This window comes from Chaetura pelagica, unplaced genomic scaffold (assembly GCF_000747805.2).
Source record: "Chaetura pelagica isolate M959 unplaced genomic scaffold, ChaPel_1.0 scaffold240, whole genome shotgun sequence".
Taxonomy (NCBI): Eukaryota; Metazoa; Chordata; class Aves; order Apodiformes; family Apodidae; genus Chaetura; species Chaetura pelagica.
The window spans coordinates 10177-37900 of NW_009951796.1; the positions used below are offsets into that span (position 1 = coordinate 10177).

General features: G+C 42.8%; 1 protein-coding gene across 1 annotated transcript in view; it reads right to left on the bottom strand.

The window, feature by feature from the left end:
* The window catches only part of LOC104397410 (protein unc-80 homolog), a gene marked incomplete at its 3' end in the record, with an annotated part of 35573 nt that extends 9460 nt beyond the window's left edge, over positions 1-26113 (bottom strand). The window contains exons 1-9 of the mRNA XM_010007374.1: positions 26022-26113; positions 24636-24684; positions 18180-18336; positions 17583-17881; positions 14856-14979; positions 13009-13082; positions 12445-12584; positions 8358-8619; positions 220-354 (exon numbers count right to left, since the gene is read on the bottom strand). Of these exons, the coding sequence (XP_010005676.1) occupies positions 220-354; positions 8358-8619; positions 12445-12584; positions 13009-13082; positions 14856-14979; positions 17583-17881; positions 18180-18336; positions 24636-24684; positions 26022-26113 (1332 nt within the window). The remainder of the gene's footprint in view (positions 1-219; positions 355-8357; positions 8620-12444; positions 12585-13008; positions 13083-14855; positions 14980-17582; positions 17882-18179; positions 18337-24635; positions 24685-26021) is intronic.
* Between the last annotated feature and the right edge of the window lie 1611 nt (positions 26114-27724).

Sequence of the window (27724 nt, forward strand, 5' to 3'; positions counted from 1 at the left end):
TCAGCAGGACAGTTATTTGTACAAAGATTTCAGTATTTTGTTTGGAATGTGCATATAGAAAGCTATGTAATAACACAGAGAATTAACTTCCAGTGAAAAGAGACATCAGTCTCGCATATGGCATGAAAATACAGTCCAAGCAGACCTTCAGTTGCTATTTATCAGGACACTGAGGTGCTGAATCATAAGTAAATTGAAGTACAATTTCCTTCCAGTCACCTTTTTGAAGATGTTCATCCCCAGGTCTGTTGAGAGATCTGGAACTGCTGGTCTACGCAAGTTGGTCAGTGAAACCTTGGAAAATGCTTCTGTGCTTAGTGATTTTTCTTCCTCGTTACATTTCATTGTAAGATCCTGCGGTTGCCAGAAGAAGACAATAAGTACAAGGAGAAATAGAGGACAACCAGCTTAAAAAAGCTCTTATTTCCAAGAGCTGTCATAGAGTTGTCCCAAAAATAACTGACATCAATAGGAGCACTGTAGAGAAAAGAACCTTCAGTTTGTTATACAAACCAGTATTTGCACATTTTAAGAAAAACAAATGAACAAAGCTTAGAAAGTCCCAGAATTATTGACCTTGTCTAACATTTTTGTCACCACAGAAAAAAAAAATGACATCACATTGTGTTGCCACAGAAAGCTTCAGGGATTGCTGTCAGTGTGATCTAGTTGCACAGAAGACTCATGTTCTGTTCAACTCTGATTCTGATCCCAGGTATGACTCTGGGTAGCTGACAATCTTCTTGAGGCCTTAGTTTATATTTATGAGCAGTCACAATGGCCACCCTTTGTGAAGCATTTTATTTAAGATCTAAGAGAATACGTCCTTCATGACTTATGCCCTTAAACATGTATTTTGGAACTGAACTACAATAAGCAGCACTGTCCCTTGAAGACACTTGATTTGAAATAAAAAATTATTTACTCACTAAAGAAACATCAGACTTCTACGTCGGTAAGCATCCTTCACTTGTAACAGAGCTCCAAGATCTGTCCATCAAAGTTGTCATCATAGTTCATATTTGTGAAAGCCCCTGTATCTACAGCACAGAATGTCCCACACAGTGAAAACCTTAAGATCCATTTTTAACAGTTCAGCAGAGGGCACTCTGCTCCCCTTCTGCCCTGAGCCACATACATCACAGATGGCAACTGAAAAGAATGGCTTTGCTACAAAGGTGGCATAAGCTCAGCTCCTGGCCATCTGTTCTCATTAAAGATCTGATGCCACTTTTCATGGGATGTTTGTGCAGCTGACCTGACCAAATTCTCGCAAGATAATTTTCTTCTGTCTAAATATCAGCTTGTTTCCAATGGAGATGGTCTTTATCCTCACTCCCCCATCAGAAAGCTTGTGCTAAACAACTGAGTCACGTTACAATACCTTTTTGCTTTCATTCCAGAGGTAGCCACGTGGCACAAGAGATTAAGCATGGCACAACAGATTAAGGTACAGGAGGTGTAGATTCTGGCTAGACAGATTGTGTGTTGCAGAGCTCACAAGTATGCCATTTTATGTATATGAAGGTCCAGCAGAAGACAGTGACAGCCTTTGCAGCTGATGTCCTAAGCACCAGGTACTGTGTTTGCAGTACTGAGCACTGGGGACCACACATTCTTCAGAGATTTCTCAGACTAATCAAAGACTACCCTTGAATCCTTCCTATTAATTTTATCAACACAAGAAAGAAGGAGACACACAACAGAAGGATTCCTTTTCACAGCTATTTTCATTCATATTCAGTCAGGATATGGCATAAACCATTTTGCATATATAACTTAATACTCAGGAGAGGAGTCACACATAAAACCCCACAGACAGCAAAACAGGATTCAGCCGTAGGTGCTTTCAACAGGAAGCCAGCAAGTACTTCCTGTGGCTTGGTTCTTAGTTTTACAGCTCTCTGCCTTCTTCTGGCTGGAAAACATTGTATGACTTTATTTAAGAGTCACTACCTTTGCCCGTTAGTCACTAAACCAGTGCTTTATTAAGTGGCTTATGGTCACCAAAAAGATAAAGTGAGGATTAGCCCCAGTTAGGAAAACTGCTATGGGTAGGTATCAAACAAATGACACTAGAAAACCAAATTACAGAATCACTTCAAATACAAAGTGTGGTATATGATGTATTTCAATGAATCAAGCTAGCATTCCTGTTGAACACTGATTTACACTGTGGCTATTCAGTGCAGTAGGCCATGTGGCAGTTACGATATACAAAAGATGGATAAGAAAGCAAAATAGTTTTAGGGCTGCTCTTTCAGATTTTGTTGTTTCTGTTTTCTGTTGCCTTCCTTCTGCATGACTGTATGCCTACCAGCTCATTAGTACTTTTCTGAACTCAAAGATATCTCAAAGATATTACACTTGATGCTCTCAGCTTTATATTAGCATTACAGTCAGCAGAACAGCTGCATTGGTTTCACGCTTAATTTAAGCTTTGGCTCTTTGCCTCTGCACTGTTAGTGCAAGGCTGTAGAGGTTTGTGAGCCTCTGAAGGTTTCATTTCCTAGACCTGTTCTTACACTGAATTTACTGCATACAGATGCAATGCAGGTTTCCTTTATCACATGTTGCCAGGTCTGAAATATGTTTAGACTAAAGTAACTTTCTAGAGCAAGCTACTATTCATTTTATTCACCCTTCTTCCAGTATCACTTTTCCTGTTCAATAAGGAGTGCTGGCATGCTGCACTGAATCTTCTTCTAGGCAATACATGGAGGATGTTTTTCATGTTCTCTTGATCCTAACTCCTTTAGCCCAAGCTTATATTTGAAATGTGATTTCAGGCACACAGAAACCAACAGGAAGTGTGAGGGTTTTGCTGAGGCTTAGGGAGATGGAGGAAGTTACCCCGATAAAGTGCAGAACAATAGAAAGAATGTGGATTTACCGGAAAAATTTACTGGTCCCTGATGTGATTTGCAGGCCGCTGCTTTTTCTGTAATCACTTTCTGGCTGCCACTTCAAATCTATCCCACTGAAACATAGAGTGCTGATATTTTTTGAGAATTTATTGCTCAACTTGAAATGATGACATTGCTTTAGGAGTTTAAGAACTAGACAAAAAACCCCAGACTTTTAACAATTTCCCTGTGTCAGATGAGCTGGAGAAGTCTGAGCATACAACCCCTTGTGCTGACAGAAAAAAGTAACAACTCTTAGCCCACTGGAGGTGGCATTCTCTTCTCTGACTGGCAAAGAACCTTGAGTGACGAGACTCTGAATTTAAGAACAGCAGTTAGGGCCCTACAGCTGGCTGGGATGAAACAGAGCCTAGGTATCTTTGTGCATGACAAAGAATTCAGTCCTCAGAGTTGTAAAGAAGGGGAGCATGAGCTGAAATTTTTGCTGCATGGAAGATCGTTTTCTCCTCCATCACAGATCTTCTGCATAACAAATGTGAAACCTTTTAAAACCGGATTCCAGTTTGATGAAGTAGAGTAAAAACACACGCGACTGACACAGAAGGTACTGAAAGCAATCAAACCTAGCCCTAGAGAGAAGAATGCCCTTGACAGACTTCTCACATTAACAGCTAGAAAGTACCCAGTAGAACTGCCAAATGGATTTAACAGAAAAACGTTAGTGAAGAGCAACTGAGCAAAGGAATCATCTGGTAGAGAAACAGCCTGGAAAATCAAGAAATAGCGAAGTATGTGAAAAGACAGAAGTGCTTTCCTGTATAGAGAAGAACCAGCACAATACTAGTGCAAACAACAGCTATGGAAGACAACTGCATTCCCGCTGCCACTGTGCCAAGAACCACTGCACGCCGTGCTGCACTAGGAGCTAAACTTGTGCAAAATATCTGAGTTGCTGCGAGCATGGAAATAGTGGACCCCATCAACAGCAGTATCTTCCAATTCTCTCTGCAGGAGATGATATTAAAGAGGATTTTCTGCACATGCATAGTAATCCTATAAAATCCCCATGCAAAGGTAGATTAAGATTGTATAATAGTTCCTATCACCTGGCCTTCGTGGAGATACTTCAGGCTTCTACAGGGATGAAACTGTCAACATTTTATAGAAATGTCACTAAAATGTAATACAGATTATACAACACTGTTGCTGCTGAGCCCTTAAAACCACAAGTAACCACCAGACCTTGTAAAAATCCTAACAATGGCTATTTAAAAATAACAGTACTAATATTTGCATCGTTTATATTGACTTCTGGCTTAGCAGCATCTGGGCTGTACAGGAGAGAAGGTATTTCACTCTTCTCCCTTCTAAAATGGCAGGTCAAAAACTGCCAGAGCTCTACAGTTCTGAAAGCAAGGATTTTAAAAAAGAAACACCAGAAACTAAGAGGGTTCTGAATTTAAAAAAAAGACATTTGAGAGCAACATTAATGGAAGACAGAGCCTTGTACTTGAGGTGTGTCATAAAATTGGGCTGCAAAAATAAAATCTGTATTAAATATTGGTAGGCAGTTCCTTCAAGTTAGTAAATCAGAATTTGCTGTTAAAAGCCCACATGACAGTGCACAACCTAAAAGCAGCACGAATCAACAAGGAGATTAACTGGAACTGCAGCAGATTCCCTTTTTATCCCTGGAACTAAAGTGAGCTACCCAAAAGAAAAAAAAAAATATGCAAACTTTAACATAAAGTTCTTTACTGCACCAAGGTCAAGCATCTGGCATTGCTTTTCCAGCAAAACAGGGAGCAAGTCTTGACACCCATTAGGACAATTTGCCTACTGAGGTTTTGTTGGTAAATATAAACGTAAAAGTTAAGTTAATAAAGGTAAAAGCTGTGCAATAAGAATAACAGCAGGAGAAGTGGTAACAACATGGAGAGCTTTTGCTTACTGCCACTGTTGGCAAAGTCTATTCCAATATTTTAAGTCAAGTGCATGCCTGGGGTGTGCAGTGCTGTACTGCTCAGAATTCCCTTTCTCTCTTTTGAGGGGTTACAACAAAGCAGCTCAGTAAGTCCTGAACATTACATCATAATCATAGAATCATAGAATCATAGGGGTTGGAAGGGACCTCAAAAGATCATCTAGTCCAACCCCCCCTGCCAGAGCAGGGTCACCTAGAGTACATCACACAGGAACGCATCCACATGGGTTTTGAATGTCTCCAGGGAAGGAGACCCCACAACCTCCCTGGGCAGCCTGTCCCAGGGCTCTGCCACTCTCGGGGCCCAGAACTGGACACAATACTCCAGATGTGGCCTCACCAATGCAGAATAGAGGGGGAGGAGAACCTCTCTTGACCTACTAACCACACCCTTTCTAATGCACCCCAGGATGCCATTGGCCTTCTTGGCCACAAGGGCACATTGCTGGCTCATGGTCATCCTCCTGTCTACCAGGACCCCCAGGTCTCTTTCACCTACACTACTCTCCAGCAGTTCAGCCCCCAACCTGTACTGGGACATGGTGTTGTTCTTCCCCAAATGTAAAACTCTGCACTTCCCCTTGTTGAATTTCATCATGTTTCTCCCCGCCCAACTCTCCAACCTATCTAAGTCTCTCTGAATGGCAGCACAGCCTTCTGGTGTGTCAGCCACTCCTCCCAGCTTAGTGTCATCAGCAAACTTGCTGAGGGTACATTCTATACCCTCATCCAGGTCGTTGATGAAGATGTTGAACAACACCGGTCCCAGTACCGACCCCTGTGGGACTCCACTAGTCACACACCTCCAACCAGATTCTGCCCCATTGACTACAACTCTCTGACTCCTTCCTTTCAACCAGTTCCTAATCCACCTCACTTCCTGGTCACCAAACCCATACCTGATCAACTTTTCTACAAGGATGCTGTGGGAGACGGTGTCAAATGCTTTACTGAAATCAAGATAAACCACATCTACCGCTCTACCATCATCTATCCACCTAGTAATTTCCTCATAGAAGGCTATGAGGTTAGTCAAACATGATTTACCCTTGATAAAACCATGTTGACTGCTCTTGATGACCCCCATGTCCTTGATGTGCCTGGAGATAGTGACAAGAACAAGTTGTTCCATCACCTTTCCAGGGATGGAGGTGAGGCTGACCGGTCTATAGTTACCCGGGTCCTCCTTCTTGCCCTTCTTGTAGACTGGAGTGACATTTGCTATCCTCCAGTCCTCAGGCACCTCACCTGTTGCCCATGACTTACTGAAGATGATGGAGAGTGGCCTAGCAATGACCTCCGCCAGCTCCCTCAGCACCCTTGGGTGCATTCCATCTGGACCCATTGATTTATGGATGTCCAGATTACTCAACTGATCCCTAACCCAATCCTCATCTACCATGTCAAACTCTTCCTCTATCTTGACTTCTTCTGGGGCTATATGAATCTGGGGCTCATAGGGAGACCCTGCAGGAGTGAAGACAGAGGCAAAGAAGGCATTCAGCACCTCTGCCTTCTTTATATCCTCTGTCACCAGGGCTCCCACCTCATTCCTCAATGGGCCAATATTGCCTCTACTGCTAGTTTTGCTAGCTATGTATTTGAAAAAGCCCTTTCTATTATCCTTAACCTGACTTGCAAGGTTAAGTTCCAAGGAGGCCTTAGCTTTCCTAATTGCCTCCCTACATCCTCTGACAACAGTCCTATATTCCTCCCACGTGACCAGCCCCTCCTTCCATGATCTGTAGATTTTCCTTTTCCACTTAAGTTTGCCCAGTAGTTCCTTCTTTAACCATGCAGGTCTCCTAGCACCCTTACTAGATTTCCTAACCATTGGGACGCTCTGATCCTGTGCTTGCAAGAAGTGGTCCTTGAATGTTGACCAGCTATCTTGAGCTCCTTTATCTTCTAGCACCCTGTCCCATGGGATTTCCCTTAATAGATGATTGAGGAGACCAAAGTTTGCCCTGTGGAAGTCCAGGGTTCTGGTCCTGCTGGGTATTTTGTTCCTTCCACACAGGATCCTGAACTCCACCATCTCATGATCACTGCAGCCAAGGCTGCCATTGACCACCACTGCTTCAACAAGGCCCTCCTTGCTGGTTAGTACAAGATCCAGCAGCGCTCCTCTTCTAGTCGGCTTGTCCACCATTTGCCTTAAGAAGTTATCATCAATGCACTGGAGGAACCTCCTAGACTGTGAAAGGCTGGCTGTGTGAGTCTTCCAGCAGATATCAGGGTAGTTGAAATCTCCCATGAGGACCAGGGACTGTAGTTGTGAGGCTGCTTTCAGTTGCCTGTAGAAAGCCTCATCAACCTCCTCACCTTGATCAGGAGGTCTGTAGTAGACCCCCACAACTGTGTCACCCGCACCTGCTTGCCCCTTAATTCTTACCCACAGACTTTCAACTTGCCCCTCATCAGCCCCTGCACAAAACTCAATACATTCTAGTTGTTCTCTCACATAAAGAGCAACTCCACCACCTCGCTTCCCCGCCCTATCTCTCCTAAAAAGCACATGACCATCCATGGCCACATTCCCATCATGTGACCTGTCCCACCATGTCTCTGTTATTGCTACCAGATCATAACCCTTAGCCTGCACACAGACCTCTAACTCTTCCTGCTTATTCCCCATGCTGCGTGCATTAGCATACAGGCATTTCAGGAAGCAAACAGAGCACACTGGTGGGACTAAATCCTCCTTAGACCACCTGCCTTCGGGCCCTGGTACGTTCCTCTTGGGCTTGTCCCTAACAGACCCAGTTTTCTCCCCTTCCCCCTTCACATCTAGTTTAAAGCTCTCTCAATGAGCCCTGCTAAGTCCTGCCCCAAAAGCCTCTTCCCCCTCTGGGACAGATGCATCCCACCTGCCACCATCAGGCCAGGTGTCTCATATAGCAGCCCATGATCAAAAAAACCAAAACCCTGTCTTTGTCACCAGTCTCTTAGCCATTCGTTGACCTGTAAACTCTTCCTATTTACCTCCCCACCCATTCTTGCAGGAGGAATGGAGGCAAACACTACTTGCGCTCCAGACCCCCTAACTAGCCGTCCCAGGGCCCTGAAGTCTCTTTTCATTGCCCTTACATGTCTTGTAAAATTTCGTCACTGCCAACCTGAAAAATCAGCAGCGGGTAGTAATTGGAGGACTCTACAAGATTAGGGAGTTTCCTTTTAACATCTCTAATCCAAGCCCCAGGGAGGCAACAAAGACGGTCTGATTTCTTCTGACAACTACATTAGTATATTTTCACACTGAAGTATAATGTTATCACAGCTCATTCTAGATTAATTATCCCAAATCAATGCTCAAGCTTTCAGCAATTAGCTCTGACTCTCTGCATCAGATGGTGCCTCCAAAACCATCATTGTTCTGAGAGTCTTCTTCTGACCTTTGGGCAGTTTAACCAACACCAAAGCTGTGCCTTTCACTAGTTGTCCAGCTATCACTTCCCAGCTTCACCACAACAGTTGCTGTTTTCTTACTACAAACAACTGCTTACCTGAGTTTTGTGGGTATTCACCAGAGAGGGGGCAGCAGCCACCATGGAGCTGCTGCGAGGTCTTGGTAAAGGGGTGATCTCTGGCTCAGGTGGTTTCTCCGGCTTTTCTTGCAGCATATGCCTCAGCCTCTGCAGGTAGTACATGAGTGACCACTGTGTGCCCTCCTCGGACCAGTGTGGCTGCAGCAGGCAGCGCAGGACTGCCACATCAAAGTATGTGGCATAGCGAGACTTCTGGCATGGTGGGATCACCAAGGACACCCTGTTCCAAAAAGCAGGAGTAGAAAATGTTATTCATCATGCTCCTTAGCCTCTCTTGGATACTCAGCTCTCTGAATAAAGAACCACTCAACAATGATCTGTTTGTATGTTCAACTGTTGTTAAGAGCTCAGTCTTGAGACCAGTTTTCTCTGATAGTTGGAAACCAGTTCTGTCCAAGCATGCGTGATGTTCCACCCCAAAAGACCCAAGAGCTCTACTAAGAGGCCTAACATTTCACCACTCATCAAGAGCTGTAAGACATTCTCATTCTCCTGCCACCTGCAGAAATCCCCGGGATGGGCACATAGCCATTTCGGCTTGAGTTTTCAGGGATATTTGACGCTGGCCCTTTGGGACTAAGGCCCTGATGGAGGAAAGCATTACTGATGACACAAAGTGGATATTTAGCTTTCAGCTCCCTAGAGAACTCAAGTACATGCTTTGTTAAGTGTTTTCTTGGATAGAGCTGCTTTCTTCAACTGTGGTCTAAAGATAAGCCTCAGCACCTGTGCTAACTGATTCATTTGTTCAGCTGGAAAACAACAACCCTTGAGCATCTGCTGCTCAGATACTAGTAATATATTTAGAAATGCTTTATATTTGTACACATCAGCTCCTACTTAAGAAGGAGTAGGCAGGGCAGCTAAGTTAGTTAACCCCTTAAGCCACTTATAGTGATTCTTATACAAGTAAAAGTTACTGTGATGATGACTCTTTGCCAAGGTGGGCTAGAGAAAAGGACCCTTTCTAGCCTTCATTATGGTCTTCCTGCCTTTCAGGTGATGTAATTTCCTGACTGCTTTTAGTACAGAATTTCCTAGGTACTGTAAAACCTAGTGCACGCAACAGCTAGATGCCTGTAGGAATGAGACTCCAGAGATTTCAGAGGTATGATATCTGTTCTCAGAGACAGCCTTATTGCAAAAAAAATGCCCCAACTTTTTTGCTATTTGTTTTTTACACCACTTCTCTCCCAGCAGAGTACAACTGGCCTGATCTACCCTTTGTACAGTTCCTAACTGTTAGGAGACAAGCTGTCAGAAAAGGAGTGAAAAGGAGTTGGAGGCATGAGAATCAGATGGCAAAAGAAAGTATGAAATGTGTGGGGTGGGGCAGGAACTGGAGATCTATTTTTTTTGCCTATGGAATTATACAATTTGAAGGTTTCAGCTCAGTGTCTTAGAAACACACCTCTGTGAACGGAGTACTTCTGTGCTTTTTGGATTCTATAAAAATCAACAGTACTTCCATGAATGGCATTGTCAGGCATTTGGGAATATTTTTTTAAACAACATTTATATTATCAATTCCATGAAAAAACATGCAAAGAGCATTGGCAGAACACCCCAGTCTCAAGCTGGGTACCACCACATTGTCAACAGAGGTGTCCAAGGCCACAGTCCTGTAAAGCATTGGGAACAAGCAGCAACACTGCTCAGAGCAACCTTTAAGTGCTTAAAGTGAAGTGTCTGCCTGAAGTGCTTTGCTGGATCACTGCTCAGTGCCACAAAGCTGTGTGGTGCATCCAAGGCAGAGGTAGGACTGGCAGAGGAGAAAGAAGTGTGCAGTGAACGTTGGCACTGCTTGGGATCACATGAACCCTGCTCCATGTTTGGTGGCAAGGCTGAGTTTGCAGTAATGTGGGCATCTAGAGCTCCAACCTGCAGGAGCTGCCTTCCTGCCAGCCCCACAGCCCAGTGAAGGCACTTGGCGACTGCAGACCAGTCAGTTTTTGTCTGCATATGTCACTATATGCAATCGGTAGATTCAAAGCTTCTCTCTTAGTGCTGTATTCAAGGTAAAATGTTACATGTTTGATGACTTTAAAATCAGTTGTTATAAAAACCTTGAAAACTGAATGAGGAAGGAGAAAATAATGGCAAATGGAAATATGCTATGAAGTTTTCCCCATAAACCTGATGTAAACACTGCTTTTGTCACAGTTGAGATTGTGTCAAATAAATGCAGCCTGTAAAAAAACATAAGGATAGCTGGGATACTCAGAGTATCCCAGCAAAGGAAATAGAGCCCATCACCTCATCAGCACAAGTGAAGGATGAGGTGTTGCTCCCTGGTCACTCGGCAGGACCCAGATAAGTGTTTGAGTTGACACAGTCTTTCAGACTCCCCAGTGTTTGCGACATAGGCAAACCCAAGGCACAACACAGCCTGGAGCAAGGCATGTTCTCTTGATGAAACATTTGTCTCTAATGTTCTTCCTGCAAAGTCTGTTTCTCAGGCAGTGTGTCCAAGACACCTGCTGTGTTAAGGGCTATGGCTTTATTTGCCTCAGTGTTAAGCTGTATAATCTGTAAATGGAGAATTTCACTGAGTGGAGCAGGGATAATTAGCCAGGATGAGAGGAATGAGCCATTTCCTCAAGAATTGTCTGAGGAATCAAAAATTAAACTCTGTGCTTCATTTTGAAGGAAACCTAGTGCTCATATAATCAGCTCTTGGTTGCCTGTGACTGCAGGGAGGGTGGAAAGGCAGCCTTCCTTCCGCCCCTGCCCAAGGACAAAGGAATACTGCGGCTGTTGGTAAGTAGAGTAAACAACATTTGTTCCCCAGTTGTCTGTTGCTTGGCAACCAAAGCTCCCTGCACAGTTTTAACTGATCAATGAGTCCTGCAAATGAGGAGACATAATGATGCTCTCTTTCAAGCCTGTCTGAAGCTTCTTTCCCATAGCAACCACCAGACCCAGCTTGACAAATTGATCACCTGATGCTGTGTTCTTAAAAGGCTGCTTATTTTTTTATGGCTGTAGATGCTATGAGCAGTAGTGTTCAAACTCAGAGAGGCAGCTCTGTTCCCGACTGCAGTTGTACCGGCTTACATTAATACAAGTTAAATAAAGACCCAGAACTGACAGCAGGCTTGATACAAAATCCCAAGGGAAGCCTCCTGATGGGATCAGAACCTCAGGCAACAGCTTTGCCCTTTCCACCAGTGAAAGGGTGCAACAAACCCCTTTTTGAGAAATCAGAGCTGTTCCTAGATGGCATCCAGGAACCCACTCCATCCCACGTTTCTTCTGTTTGGATATGACATTTCCCAAAAGAGATAAGGAACAGGAGAAAAGTTTTCAAGAGGCGTTTAAGAGACAGTCCTGAATCCATACAGACCTAAAAATATAGCTAGGCTTCCCTCCCTCTCCACTCTCTGAAGATACTCACCAGCTTAATTTATTTGATGGCACTACCGAGCATCCAGCACTACTGAAAATCTGATTCTATTTTGCTCACTCAAATCTAGATTAAAATAAGTTAATTTATCAGTGTCATGCTGGAAAATCATGGCTCAAGCTCTGCAGGGCAAGCTGGGGGGATGTTTGCATGGCTGCACTTCTCTGCTAGTATGTCCCTTTGGGTCAGTAGTCAACAGCATGCTAAGCAGCACGATGTAGAGAGGGCATAAGGAAGGCAATGAAGAGAGGCCCACAAAAATCCTTTGCCAAAGGCAAAGAAAATTTGATCAGAAGGAAGCCAGAAAAGATACCAGCTGCCCAAGGCTGAATCTAGCTAAGGAGGGTTGAACCTGCAGGTTATTTGTTAGCATCTTTAATCATAAGAAAACTACATAGGCAAAGACCAAAGAAACTGTCCCAACAGACCAGCTAGAGATATCTCCAATGAAAGTGGCACTTAATATCAAGTGTCAGCACCTCGTTCATCACCATAACTGAGATTTGTTGAATTAAGAGTTTGAGATAAGCATCCAGCACACTCGGTGTGTACAGACAATAGCAGATTCAAGATAAAGGACTCTGTGTCCTCCACCACTGAGTCACACCAGCCCAACTTTCTGCTGAAAGGGCTTGTTACCTGGGATGTGCAGTACCTCTCTCCTGAGAGGTTTGGGAGGATACGCTTCCATCCAAGGAATTTCCACGATGACAAGCTGAAACAGTGGCCTTTGGAGGTACAGAACCTGGCTGGGTTGTCTCACACACCACCTGTAGTCCCTTTGGGCAGGTTTAATCAAAGAAAATAGGTATATAAACATATTTATCTCTCCTTTATTAGTCTTCTTACTGCAATTTGTGCTTAGACATGACTATTACTTATATCATAATACCATGGCAATACCATGGAGAAACTGATTGAGCCTGTGACTTCTCAGTGCTAGGCATTGTACAGGCAAAGGTTAAGACTGGGGCTTGCCAAGAAAATACATAAGATCAGGCTCCCATCCTGTAAGGTAGGATACGGCCAAGGAGATCCTGACAACCATACTCAATTCCTATTGCTTCCATTGCAAACAAAGGTGGGAGCCTTTGAAAGAACTGTACTTTCTGAAGATGGTAACTGCAAGTGCTGTTTCAATATTAATTTCCCTCCTTCCTCAGCTCCTTATTCAAGCATGTCTAACCTTAGCATAGAACTTACCTCGGTATGTCCAGTGTCCAGATTAAGGGATTCACAAGTCATGCTCTGATTGTTGGTGGGAGAACTTCTTTTAGCTGAGAAAATAAGTCAAAGGAGGACATTTTAGACACCACCCTAATATTAAAATGTACAGCTGAAAGGATAAACTAGAACACAAAAACAGCCCCAAAGCAGCATCTCTCTGCTGCAGACTTCCTTTGCATTAGCCACAGACATAAAAAGGAAAAAGGGATGTTTAAATCTTTTGTACAATTCTTCTTGTCAACAACATTGCCTATTGAAAATCTCTATTTCTTTAACATTAATTTGAATATTAATTTTATTCTAAATCCATTTGGCATAAAATTGTATTTTCCAGTGCATACTAGTGCCTTTTATTTTGGAGCTCTTCCTCATAATTTCACTTGTATTCAGCTCCTTTTCTAGGTTACACCTCTCAGAATGTATTGTGATTTCCAGTTGGACAAAAGCCTTCATCACAGGAAACACATGAAGACAGAAAGTTTGATCAGTGGCACTGCAGAACAACAAGGGCTTCACAAAGACTAGGATGACAATCCTTGAAATCCTGTCACATTGCAAGCTATTCAGAAGTGAATTTGTATCAGACTGTCTCCAAACAAAACATTGCAAAGCTTCTTCAGTGGAAATTTTTAATTTGTTGTTTGAAAAAAATAAAGGTAAATTTAACTTTTTTTTGTTCCAATTTGAGACAACAAGATCTTCCTTGATATAAAGATTCTCATTTCAATTTCTATTTCTGTTCTGCTGAAAGTGTGTCCAATCATAGCAAAATATTTTCATTTCAGATTTTACTAATGAAGTTATTCTTCAGTGGTTTCCTGAACACGCTACAGACCTATGGAAGAAATTCCAACATTCAAAGAAAATTTAGGCTTAATTTCTCTGGTTAATTTAAGGGCCGAAGTCCTATTTTTTAATTCCAGAAGTTGAAACAGAGGGAGGAAAAACTAGCTGTCAAAGATAGTTCTAAATATTTTGAAAGGCTTCCATCTTTTCAATTCTGGACTATTCCAGAGGCCTACAAAGCCTTCAGAAGAAAAGATGACATCCAAAATGACTTGTCATCAGAAAAGTCTGACATAGCAAACTACATTTTCACTACTGTGAAAATTACAATTCCATGCTTTTGAGAATAAGCAAGAGATGCTACAGTGATATACCCAGCACATTTTCAACTCACTACCTTATAGGAATTATGAAAAACTATTGCCTAAAAACATAAAAGTAAAAAAGTTTTTTTAGAAATAGGCCAGACCCAAAGGCTTGGAAGCCTAAGCACCCAACTCCAGTCTCATTGTGGCTGAAGTACAAAGGAGAAGCAACCCCTTCCAGTATGCAAATGTGAATTCATAACCTAAGCCTTCTTTGGAGCCACTTGACTTTAATTTCACAAAATGGTGAAATTCATATCGTATATAGCGGGAGAACCTACACTGCCAAGTGTGTGCTTTTCAATGCTCATTTTTGTCCAGTGCCAGTCTGGGAAAGTCTTCCCCAGCTGTGTCAGACTGCTGCTAGACTATTGCCTTTGCCCTTCTTGGCAACTAAGGAAGGTGTGGTGAAACAGGGGTATGAGGCTGATTCTTAGGTAGAGTTTCTCATTTCCAATTTGTGATTTCTCTCTCACCTCTTATTTAGTTATTATGCAAATGTTGGTTGACTCTTAAGGGGAAACAGCCTTATATACTCTCATAGTTGACTAGCTCCTGCAGGATTAACATATTACTTCAAATACAATGGCTACAGAATGTAAGGCAGCATCAGGCAAAAAAAGGAAAGGGTTTCCAGCTCTCAGAAGCTTTTATCACAGCAAAGTCACAGACCTGTAATGATGTTCCTGATTGGTTTTACAAGCGCAGTGAAGGCAGAAACTTCAGGCTGTCTGTGTTCCCACATAGGCTGCCAAATAACTAGGCCACTAGCCAACCGAAATGTCAGATCAGACTCCTAGAAAGACAGAGGATGTATCACACAAGGTCACACAAAATAATTCTGTTTCCAGTCTAAAAGGATTGTTATTTCCCTGATCTTACAAGAATTGAGTGATACCTTGTGCAGTTCTGTGGTGAGTATATGCTAACTTAAGGGTCATTGACACTACTAAGCAGACATTAATATATTCTAAGTATAGCTATTAAAAATAAAACAGAAACCTCAAAACAAAAATATATTAGAGGCTTTTTCAAAATTAAATTTCTATAGTAGTTAATGAACATCTTCCCAGAACATTAAGCTGTAAAAGGCAATTCCTGTATCACGAAACATCCTTTCTCACTGTATATAACCACTTCATATTTAGCATTCAGTCTCAACCTTAGAATTTACACTGCAAGACTTGAACTTCTTTCCCCAAAAGAGTAAGAATAATAAATGCTGAAACACTAGGGTTACATTAGGGTTAGAAATTGAGGAATCACAAAATGTCACACATTCCTACGAAACACACATTCCTATGAAACAGCATTACATAATATTATTATTAGCACTGTAAATACTTGAGCAATGTCAATACAGAGAGATTGGTACTACTCACACTCGTGCCATCATTGTTTTACATATGCAAGTAGCTGAAATAGTGTAAATTAGCACATAAGTAAGAAGGTGCAGGTATGCAGTTGCTTGACCTAAGGTCAGATCTACATTAGGAGACACTGGCAGTGGTACAGTCCAGCTATCCCTATGAGGCAAACAGACACAGTAATAGCAGTTTTAGCAGCATAATTATAGCTGCACTGCTGTGTTCTGTTGACAGCTCCACATGCTTCATTGGTTGAAATCAAGGATCTAGAGAGAACTAAAAAAATGGCAAGAGCTGACTGCTAGTAGTTCTCCAGCCTTTCTATTGCCTACTCTTTGTTAATGCCATCATAATGACCTCACAAGTCTTGTTATAAACTGAGCTTGTTTTTAATTATTATTTTTACTGAAGAGCACCTTGCAAGGCTTTTGGAAGTGGCACTAGTAATGTGTTTCATTTTTACTTTGCACTGCTAGCTTTTGGTGACAAACCAACATTCATATCTGCAGTTGTTACAGGGTGACATGCATACCCCTCACCACAGTTGTTGTTACAGGGTGACATGCATACCCCTCACCCTCCAAAAGCCTAATTTAAAAACACATTGCTAAAGACATAAAACCTCTCAGAAATGAGTAATTTCATCATTTAGATCTGCCTGAGAAAAGATATATCACCTTCCTTGAGCACATGCATTACTTTGGTTATGTGATCAGATGGTCTTCTTCTGAGATCTCTACTACCTCTATGCAACACAGAGGGGACATTGCTGACTTAATGAACCAATTATATGCCTCCTTTGCCTTACCTTTTTGTTATGATGATAGAAACATACATGTTTTCATGGGCTTTTCAATGTATCTCCAAGACCTCAGAGATTTTTAAGGTAAACCTGAGATAGTGTTATTAACCCCACTTGTAAATGGGAAACTACATCCCAGAAAGGTTAATATATAAAAATTGGAGACCTAATCTCTAACAGCCATGGTCTACCTCAGTTTCATTTTATTTATTCAAAGGGCAGCCCACATTTGTATTTGCAGCACTGTGAAGAATTCAGCATTTTTTCTTGTCATGTCCCAGTAGCTTACAGAAAAAAATATGGAACTACTAAACAAATATGAAAAATTGGGGCAAAATAAATTGAGCACTCCTGTACAGGAACTCAGTAGTAGGAGCAGGGAAAGCACGTAGCTCTCCAGACCCGTTTCCACCTTCCTTAACCAAAATCTTATAATTGTCTCCTGTACTTTCTTAGTCTTTTCAACTGTTGCATATACAAGGCTGGATTAGAACAAGTAACACCTTTCATCACTTCATGACTTTATAGACCTTTTCCAAGCTGCTACTCTCCAGAGCCAGTGGAATTTATGGAAACATAAAGGCTGAACAGCAGCCCTCCAGAGAGACTAAAGACAAGAGGCAGGAGTCAGGCAGCATGCAGAAAATGTCTCCTCATCACACCATTCTGCAAAGCTGATGCACTCAGCATGAAATCAACAGAGGGACCCTGGCAGACAGGACGCCCGTTCAACTTCAGAGCAAAGCAATGCTCTGTTGCCTTTGCCACTGCCATGTTTATACCACTATCACACATTCCTGGTAATTAACTTCAATATTATTATTAATGACAACAAATCCCAGTGTCAACCCCATGGTGAAAGCCCTGAAAACTAGAAAGGCCCTTCTAAGCAATGGCTGAGAATCTCTGGAGCAAGTTACAGCTTGCAATCCTTTCTGCAGGTTTCAAGGCCCAAAGACTTCACAAGGGACACAGATCTTTGACATTTCCAGGGCTGAAAATTACTCCAGATTTATTTCCCTTTGCACCTGCCTGATGCTGTGGTGATTACTCATGTACTGCAAGTATTTCCTCCTAATGGCAGTGGTATTCCATTAGCTTGTTAAAACATTTCCAGTGGTCACTTGGTGTGCACTGTAGGCTTAATTAATTAACAATCACAAAGGAAGAATTATTCTTTTCCTGCTCAGAGACATCTCCACACAACTACCCCACCAGTGTTCCACTTACTTTAATCCTGTGGACAAGGGGAGCAAAAAGGAACACAAAGAGCTCCACTGTGGCCATGGAGTTCTGGAAGAACTTCCTTCTGTTATTTTCCTCTTCATCATTCATGGTGCTGGGCCGGGGATGTCCTGGTGACCCCTGGTTTTCAGCCTGGTGGATAAAGCCACTACTGCTCCCTCCCCAACTAGAACCTCTGTCTCCTCCAAATCGGTCATTGCTGCAGTCCTGCGGGGCCTCCAGCAGCATCCAGTGAAGGGTGTGAAGGAGCTTTGTTTCAGCTACTCCAAGCTTATCCTGATGTCCTGGATAAAAAAAATGCATCACAGTATCTCACAGGGTTGCCAATAACAGTATTGTTGAGACTTTCAGAGCTGCCAAGGAAATTGGCCACCCAGTGTCCTGACAAGCATTACCGTTACAAGTATCAGCATTCTGTTTCATTATGTTTAAAACTTCCTAATTCAGAGAGAACAGACCAAGAAAGGCAATCCACAGAATGAACTAACTGGGATTACAGGATTTAGAGTAAGTGGGCAACCTGAGCAATAATTTTGACCAATAACTTCAGCAATGGACAAGCTCACCCTCAGGAGCACTAACCTAGCTTGTTCCGGTTGGAGAGCAACGTTGCGGTGCAGTGCAGCACATGCGGGAGCGCAGCTTGGACAAGTTCCCAGCGAGAAATGCTCTGGATGGCTTCAGAAAGAGCTGGAGAAAGGCCATGCAGCTTGTTCTCTACTAATACTCTTTCAAAAGACTAAAAGGAAGAACAAAGAAAAAAAACCCTCACAAAATACTGTATATCTATTTCTGCACATATTTTCTAATACATACAACATTATATTTAAAAAATGTGTAGTCTAAGTTTTCATGAGATAACTAAAGCACACCTTTTTCCTGTAAGAGACTGACTGCAGCGAAAGCTCACCAGACATATGGACATACTTGGCTAACAAATGAATGGGCCATGGAATGTATTTTCTCTAATAAGAAAGAATTAAAGCAAGTATTATGTGTATATTAGCAAGTACCAACATCAAGGCAGACTTAACAGTTGTGCTGGGTATTAATCTGGCATGCCAGTAATCCTGCTGGAAGCCACAGGAGCTAATGAAGCCTGTGCTTGTGTAGCTGAGAGCTGGACATTCTCACACACACATGCTCTTTCAGTTTAGTGTAACATAAAGGGCAACTCATTATAGGTATACAGGCCTTAGGAAATGTTTTCACACTCTGCCACAGAAATTAATCGGTGTACAAAATTTTTTGTTGAGCCATGATGTAATGGTTTTGTGGGCACTTAAAAGACCTGATTGCTGCAGCAAGTTCATTATTTCCACCTCAAGCAACACAAAATAAGACTATCTGCCTTTGAAATCCCTAAGGACATTCCTTATTGCTCATTACTCCAAGCATTTCAATAAGTTCTTCCTCTGATCAGGTACAAAAATCTCATTATAGGTCACAAAACCAGTTATTTTCCTTCACTGAAGTTCCTAAAGCAAAGAAATACATTACTGACAATGCACGTCCTTGCCATACACCAGCTTAGCCTCCTGGCTACCTATTTGTTCACAAGCTGTTTCAGTGATTTTATCAGGCTCTGGGCAAACAAGTAACTGTTGGCATGCGTGACCTAAGGAATGCTTCAAATGCCCTCACTCCAGATTCTTAAAGCTTATCCTTTAACACTAGTCAGACTGATTTTTCATGTAAAACTGGGGGGACTAATAAGAATAGACTTAATCACAAAGAAGAAAAGCAAGAAGGGCAGCAGTCATAACGTAGCTCTCCTCAATGTCCGACTCCCAGGCATGGCAGGCTAAGCAGTGGTAACGTGCGCTCTTCTGTGCACGTTTGTTCTCTCAGGCCATGTCTATATCCACCAGTGTGGGCACACATGAGCCCCTCCACTGAGAGGCAGGATGCCTCTCCATGCTGCAGAATGCAGCACCACCATGGTTTTACAGCATCCCACTAACAGCTCTGCTCTGGCCAGCAGGAGGCAGAGAAACACATTTATTCGCACTTAAAACCTAAATCAGTAACTCCCCAAAAGCACCAGGCATAGACAAAGAGAAGGGGAGATGGACGGTATGATTTATAGACAGGTATTCACAGGGTATTCAGAACCAAGTGTGCTTATAGAGGACTAAGACTGTAGCAACATAAATTAAACCTAAGGAAATACCAACAATAAATATCAGAACTGCCAACAAACCTAAGTGTGTAGAAAGTCACACTGCTCACCTACTAAAAACCCCACGTTCTAGTCAGAAAACTCAATATGTTTTCTGTATGGATCAATGGCTGAAATTGGAAGGCATTAGTTGTAATATGTGGACAAAAATGCTGGCTTCCTGGGGATTAGTAAAAAATAAGGACTCAGTGAAACCTTCATTCAGCCAAGTCAAGCCTTAACACAAGCCAAAATGAAGCTCAGCATAGAGGTAAGTAGTTGCTACCAGATTAGTGAGCTGACTTAGCTCATTGAAAAGCCTGCCAAGCACCAGTGCTGACCTAGGTTTACTGAAATAAATTGTCTTCTCACCTCCAGGAGAAAAGTCAAACCATAAGCTCACAGTTCAGTACAGTGACAAAGCTATTCACTGGGGAGGTAAGGGGAGGGAAAAAAATGGAAAAAAAATAGTCACTGTGAGCGGCAAAACTTGTATGAAGTGTCATGGAAGACACTGTTGCTCTCTGGGTTTCCATTCAAGGTCTCATTCAGGGGTAAGTCAACAGCATCAGGTAGTCCCCCAACAACTGCTTTCAGTAAGCTCTGGCCCACATTCTGCATACTTGAGAAACTCAAGAGGACGCCAAGGAGTCTCCATCTATTATTTAAATTAGGCTTATACTCACCTCAACATACTTTCTTACACTGTTAGCCACCAGATTCCTCTGTTCTTTCCTGGCCTCAGCAGAAAGCTAAATATATTTGTGTCCCACAGTGAAAGATTAGCCTCCAGAACAACATATCTCAATCGTCTGAGACAGAAAAATGCTAACACAAAGGCTACTATGGAAACCACTGTGTGTTATGGGCACTGGCTGGTACTCGATGCCATGCGTGTACTGTCAGCACTAGCTGGCATCAATCCCCGCACTGGTAACTGCCACCAGCAGCCCAACAGGAACATGCAGTTCTTTGGATGAGTGTTGCCATGGGAATTGTCCATAAAGGTCCAGCTGACTGCAGCTTCTGCCTACACCAGACATTCAAGATGCAAGGCCCTGCTCCTTCAGACCCTCCCCTTTGGTCTGCTATAGCTCTACTCCAACTTTTATGACCTGCTACAGAGAATATTAAGATGAAAGACCAAATTTTCACCCCACATGAACTAAACAACTGCTGCTACAGTTGAGAGGAGTTACATGCTTCAATGAGAAGGCTTAATGAGAACGTCTGATGTTCCCTGCAAGTCAGTCAGGAAAGAGATAAAGTCATGCTATGGGTACATCTGGAGCTGCAGCCTCAGGGCTGCTGCTTGGCTAAGAAAACTGTTATGTACTTATAAAAGGTTTGTTCATGCCTGCAACTCCCCAGGTGCCTAAGGAAGATAAAGAACATCTGCCAAGGTGGTAGTAAGGAAAGTCATTGTTATGCCCTGGCTGGAGAAAGGACAGCCCCTCTCAGCAGTGCTCTGGGTGTGTGCTCATCTCCCTCAGGGCCACTTACACATGCATTTTTCCTTTTAGCCTGGTGATGCCATCCGTTTTCACAGGGAGTGGTGGTCAGTCCTGTCCAGCTGCTTTCCCACTGCTCTTTTTACCTTCTTTTCCACCAAAAACCACAGGACCAGGGTCAGCCTGTGTGTCACTTTGCTGCTGGAATAAAAACAGGTATGTGCCTCATGAAGCCTAGGCAAGCACTACAGATTCTGGCTGGGCCATGGTTTCCTACACAGCTTTGCTAGAATCACATGAACCTTCCCTGCTCTGAGGCCAAGGAAGCTGTACCTGCAGCAAACTAAGTAAGGCATCAAGGGGTTTAGCCAGGCCCTTAGCTCCCAGTAAAGAGCCAGAACTTCAGGAAGCTCAGCACCCCACTGTTTGCATCCTCTCAGGAGTGCCAGATAATTTGCAGGTCTCCTCCAGAGAAGTAGGCCTAGAGGATCTCACTTTAGGGAAAAAAATAAAGGCAGTAAGCTAGGAAAGCAGGGCTTCCTGAACCAGACTTTTGAGGGAAACATCCCTGTTCTTCCAAAGCTCACGCTGCATCATGATGGAAAGCAGAGACAACTGCTGAAGTCACTTCAGACTGACTAGAAAGAACTTGAAAAGCAGGCAAACAGTATTGTCAGCCTGGGAAAATCCCTCTGAGTAGGGAAGAGTACCTAGAGAAACCTAAAACATTAATCTCAGAGTTCAATAGCATCCCAGTGTTACTAAACACAGTAGTAGTGCAAACATTGACAAGCAATGAATCACAGATGCCAAGTACTTAATTTACAGACAATCCCTGTGTTCAAAAACCATGTCCATTTTCTGCAACCATGTCCATTGACTAGGTAAAATAAAGGTGGCACCTCTTTAAACTTTGTTCCATATCTATCCTTCAATCATTCATTACAACAAAAAACATTTTCAAAAAACATTGGAAAAACAGGTAAAAAAAACCAAAACCAAAACCAAAATAGAAAAGAGGTAAACTGAATTTGCAGGATCCTCCAGAAAATGTCTGGCTTCTTCCATGCTCAATGCTATCTAGGGTAAAACACTTTATAACATATCCTTGGTTCCTTTACCCTCACCCAAAAAAATCCATCAGCTTTCTATAGCACTCACACACATTGCTGTGAGGTCATTTACAGCTTTGACTCATGCACTTCAGGAATGACATTGTGTTAGGGCAGAACAACATCAGAACAGAGGGAAGGAAGAATATTAAATCCTATTGAGGCACAAGAGCATTTAGACAGTGTAAGACAATGCAGGTGGAAGGGGGGGGGGCATATTTATCTTCAGACTAAAGGAAGTTATTCATAGACCAATTGAAGTCAATGTGATTGTTCAGGTAAAGTAAACAAGGCTATGAAAGGGCCAGGTTTTTCTTCAAATATTAAATAAAAAGCAAAGCTCAAAGAAGCAATGCAATCTGCTCTTGCAGACCAGATGCTTGGCTCACGGAATCTAGGCCTCCAGCATCTGCTTTCTCAATGCACAATATGCAGCAAATTCTATGCAGCAAGTTTAGAGCCAAGAATAATAATAGCATACAGCACAATGTTGTGTCATATACATTGTTAGACAGTTAACAACCTATAGACATGTCTAGAACAATTCTGGACAGAACATTTTAAACGGACAGATCATATAGCAGGTGCACAGTATTTTTAGGCTTACCAGTCAATCCAGTGGTGTTAGATAGTCAGCATGATGTTTCAAATGACAAGCCAACTACCTGCCAAGTTCCAGAGATCCTGTCTCACCCCTATGTGGAGCACACTGCTAGCCCATTGGATAATACAGGTGTTGTGGGCAGACAGGCCTGTGCATTGTCAGGGATACAGCAAAAGAAGGTGGAAGGTGCAGCTGCTCAGGCTGTATCCCATCAGTTGCTCAAATCTAAGCCCTGCCTTTGAGAGCCTTCTACCATAATTTACTGATGGTTAATTGGAAAAGAATCAAGCTTTCCTTCATCCAGGGGGTGGAAATGGATTAGATCTTCATTAAATGAGTTTTTCCAGGGCTCCCCTTCCCTTAGCTGAAGCATGTGATTTATGTTGCTGGTTTTTTTTAGTTTGTGGGGGTTTTTTTGTTAGTTTTTTTTTTCTTGTGTTTTTTTTGTTGTTTGTTTGTTTTGTTGGTTTTGTGGGGGGGTTTGTTGCCAATAGAACAGCACAAAGCACAAGGAAGTCACGGACAGAAAGGTACACCATGGATAATGCACAGAGAAGGAAGCTCTGTCCCTCTACCCAATAGTAACAGATACCAGCTCACAGGTGAGGCCACAGCCTCAGATTATAAGTGCTTCAGGGCATGAGTCCTGCACACTGCTGAGACTCCTGGTAAAGGACAGAAGGCAACAAACTCCATCTTCTAGCCTCCAGACACGCAGGAACTGTCAATGGTATAAACCAGTGAAGACACTTTTTGCTCCATGATCCAGAACTGAATTACATTTTACTCATGAACACACTAAGCCACCAGTCTTGTATCAGTACTTAGTATCTAACAATAATCCTGAAAAATTTATGGATTTCTTAGAAGAAAATTAGTCAGCAGCAGCTAAGGCTTCATATCATGTGAGAAGGAAGCCAGAAAATTGCTGCAGAGAGACCTAAGTAGTTTAAGCTATTAAGATAGACATCCAGACCAAGATTTTCCAGTCTGTCAAGTTTGGCTGCAACTGCTTAATGGACTTTAAGCCATCCAAAGATCAGCAACAGTTCAAGGAATTCTGAAATTCCCTAGACACCCATCTTTCTTGAACTTCCTGTGTGCCTTTCCTTTTTCCTCCCTTTAGACAACAGATTGAGTTTTCATTCAAAATACAGTTAGAAATAAGAGTTATTAGTATCCACATAATAACCTTTACCTATGGCACTAACATATGCTCCTTCTATTTTCCAGTAGAAGATGTATTTTCATGTTTTCATACAATAGTAAAAGTATTGTTTAGAGTCTTTTAGTAATGTTTAGGTTTTCAGTATTTTAGGTCTGAAAAAACTCCACTAAATTCAAATTGAAATTACATTTATCTCATCTGAAAGAACCTACACACACGATAAAGTGCAAGTTTAGACCCAGATTGGCATAGCTCAGTCTGCCCATACCACTATTTACTTCATTTAATTACTAATTACATAAATCACTAATAACCAAATCAATCTCTTTTTGTTGTGTCTAGAGATGCACATGATAACCAAATTCTCTAGATGAGAAAAGGTTTCAAAACCTTCATGTGATAAAAGTACAAAATTAAGCTGAATGGACTAAATCCACTTCTGGCTTAATCTGAGAAGCTTGCTGATCAGCCACCATGGTCAGATCAAGTTGCAGGAAATGTTATTTACTAATATGAGTTGAAAAAGATCAATATGTACATACCACACAGGAAGCTTCATATTGTTTCCCCAATTTAGGTCTCAAAAATGCACTGAAAAAGGGAGAAAAATTGTTAGAGATGCAGTACTTCAAATGTGGATTTTGCTTATTCATGTCTAGGATTTTTCTCATGTCAGAAGGTTGGCAAAATGCTGAGAAATCTAATATAAAGGAAGACATAAGGCCAAAATAATGTTCAGATACCTGTTGATGACATCTGACAAAATGCTTTTACCTTTTCTAGAGAACTAAAGTACCCACACTATGTCAAGAGGCAGGTAATCCACCCTCAAGGAGAGTCCTATTCCACACGGATAAGATTTTCCATCAGACAGTTTTCAGCCATTTTACCTCAGTGAAAGATTTTTCAGTATAGTCTCTTGAAAATGTGTTAAATATGACTGAACTTCGCCTTGCCTCTCTTTGAAGCCAGAGATCCATTTGCCAGTTTTCGATTAAGTATTTTCCTTCACAACTGCTGATGTGGAAGGCTTGTGATGAAATGCAGGCCTGTACCTGCTAGGTAGAGAACACCCATCCTCTACAGTAATGTCCCTTCAGAATGGGATCAATGTTAAACATTTAACAAATTTAATCAGGTCACCTCATTACAGCTTTGGGTTTGGTTTTTTGTTTGGTGTTTTTGTTTTGGTTTGGGTTGTTGTTTTGGTTTGGTCTGGGTTTTTCTGGAGGACACAGAAGCTGGCAAGGAATTTGTGACTGAGGCCTTAAATTAGAGCCACAACCTTCAAACCTCCCTTCCCTCCCCCCCCAACGCCCACAATGTTTTCAGTTTAGACTTCTCTTAAGACAGGATTCACAAGAAATATAGAGCCCCAGACATACATGCAGCCTGCCTCTCACATGCAATTATTTCACCAGTCTAATGAAATAAGGTGAGACTTTGACATATTTGATTGTATGGTGACCTCTCAAGGCATAGATTACACTTCAAGAACAGCTGCAAACACAGATACAAGCAAAAGCTGCAAGTCTGGTGCAGCACTCAGGGTTGCTGCTTCTGGCACCAGAGCTCCAGGAGTCCTCCTAAAAGTGGGGTGGAAGTGGGGGTGGGGAGAACAGACGACATGAAGGAGGGAGAGGTGCGTAGACAGACAGCACATGGACATTTTAAAGTCTAAACAAGAAGCTGCCTGAGACTGTCACTAGGTTAATCTGCTTCCAGTCCTCCCCACATCCCTGATACACACAGATTGCTCTATACTGAGTGCAAAGAGAGCAGCTTGTTTCACTCCCTCATGTTGCAGCTGCAGCAACCACTTCCTCCCCATCACTGGGCAGCAGCTGGCCTGCCTCCCGGTCCCCCATCCCCACTTCCACTGCCCTGTTGCAGCTGTATCCCAAGTATCCAAGGCTTGCAGCTCTCACCTGGTTTGCCTCCATAGGAAGGTCTGGATGGGCAGAGGGATGCCACGGCCGCTCTCCTGCTCCTGGCCTTCTGAGCTTTTCCTTTTCACCATGATGCTGGTGACAGCTGCCGCTGTGAGCCAGTCTTAGCGGACGTACCAGCCGGGATCTCCCATGGCTGCCTCTTTGCTCTCTGTAACTCTTTACTCTCTCCCCTTCATCCTCCGCAGCCCACCCCCTTCCTCCCCCCTCACACCTCCCGTCAGCTTTGCTGGTGCAAAATGGCTGCAGAAGGCAGGGAGGAAATTAGGGGAGCGAAGATGTCTGCGTCCCTCTGCTTCCTCCCTGCCTTCAGCACCACCCTCTGTGGACAGCTCCCCGCACCGCGCCGCGCCTGCAGGCGGTGACAGGGCGGGCGGGTGGCGCGGGGCGGGGGCGGGACCGGCCCAAAACTTCCAGCGCCCGAGAAGCGCGGGGCCGCTCCGGAGGAATATGAGCATCAGGAGCAACAGGGCTGCTGCTGCCTCGCTCTCCCTCCCTCGAGCGCAGCGCGCACCGCAGCAAAGTTAGGAAATCAGGCAACCCGCAGCGAGGGTTTACGCAGAGCAGCCGAGGGCCGTCTCCGTCCCTCGCTCGCCACCCGCCCGCAGCGGGGACAAGTTCGGGTAGGTGCCCCTGCAATCCGGGAGGAGCCTGGCCGAGCTCCCCCACAACCGCAGTGGAGCAGAAAGGAAAGAAGGCTTTTCGAGGAGATGATTTACAGCTCATAAAGCAAGTTACCTTCCTTGGATCTACAGAGGCAGGAGCACTCGAAGGGTCTGACCAGCAGGGAGTAAGGAGGTTAAACAGGAGATACTCGTATACAAGCAATAAGCCCTCTCTGAAAGTGAAGGTTAGTGATAGGAGCAGGTAAGTTTTGGGGTAGTTATTCCATGGGCTTTTCTTACACAGGAGGGGTTCAGACAAACAAAAGTGGAGAGGAGGGTAAGAGTCAAAGGAGATGTACTTGTGTTTCCAACTAGACACTAGAGCGTTTTGACTAACACAAAGATGTGTTTGAGCCAGGTTTGCTGGAAATACTTCTCAGTTGCTGTTAGATTAGCTCTCCTTACATACCTAAGGACATCAGAAGACAGTACACTACTACAAGTAATTAATAGATTAAAATTAAAGACCAATGCAAGTCAACCCTTAGTTAATTTTTCAGACAAAAAAGATAATAAAAAATTAATATTCCATTACTTATATTAAAAGATTGCAAGTTTAAAGAGTGATGCTGCAACAAGCCAACTCCTCATTTCTCCCTGTCTTTCAATTTTTCTACTTAATATTAGGCACTTCAAGATTCACCAAGGTCATTCCTTCCTGGAACAGGAGATGAACTCATTAACAGCACCTATTTCTTTCCCTATGGGTCCTTTGAGAACCAGAGCTGCTGAAAATCCAGTGCCACTACTCTGATAATCTGCATTTACTCCCACTTGGTATGAAGTTCTTTCTTGTGCCCAACCCAATACTTCCTTGCAGTGACTTAGGCTGCTCTTGCACTTCTCACTCAGGGAGAACATTACCCCATGTGGTCTACATTTTGCATAAAACCTCCTCTTGCACAAAAGGAGTATTAAAGCTGTTAATTAAAGGTTAATCTGTTAAATAAAATCTAAACAGTATATCTACGACCAAAAAGTTTTAAATAATTGAAATCACTAACTTACCTGAGTGCC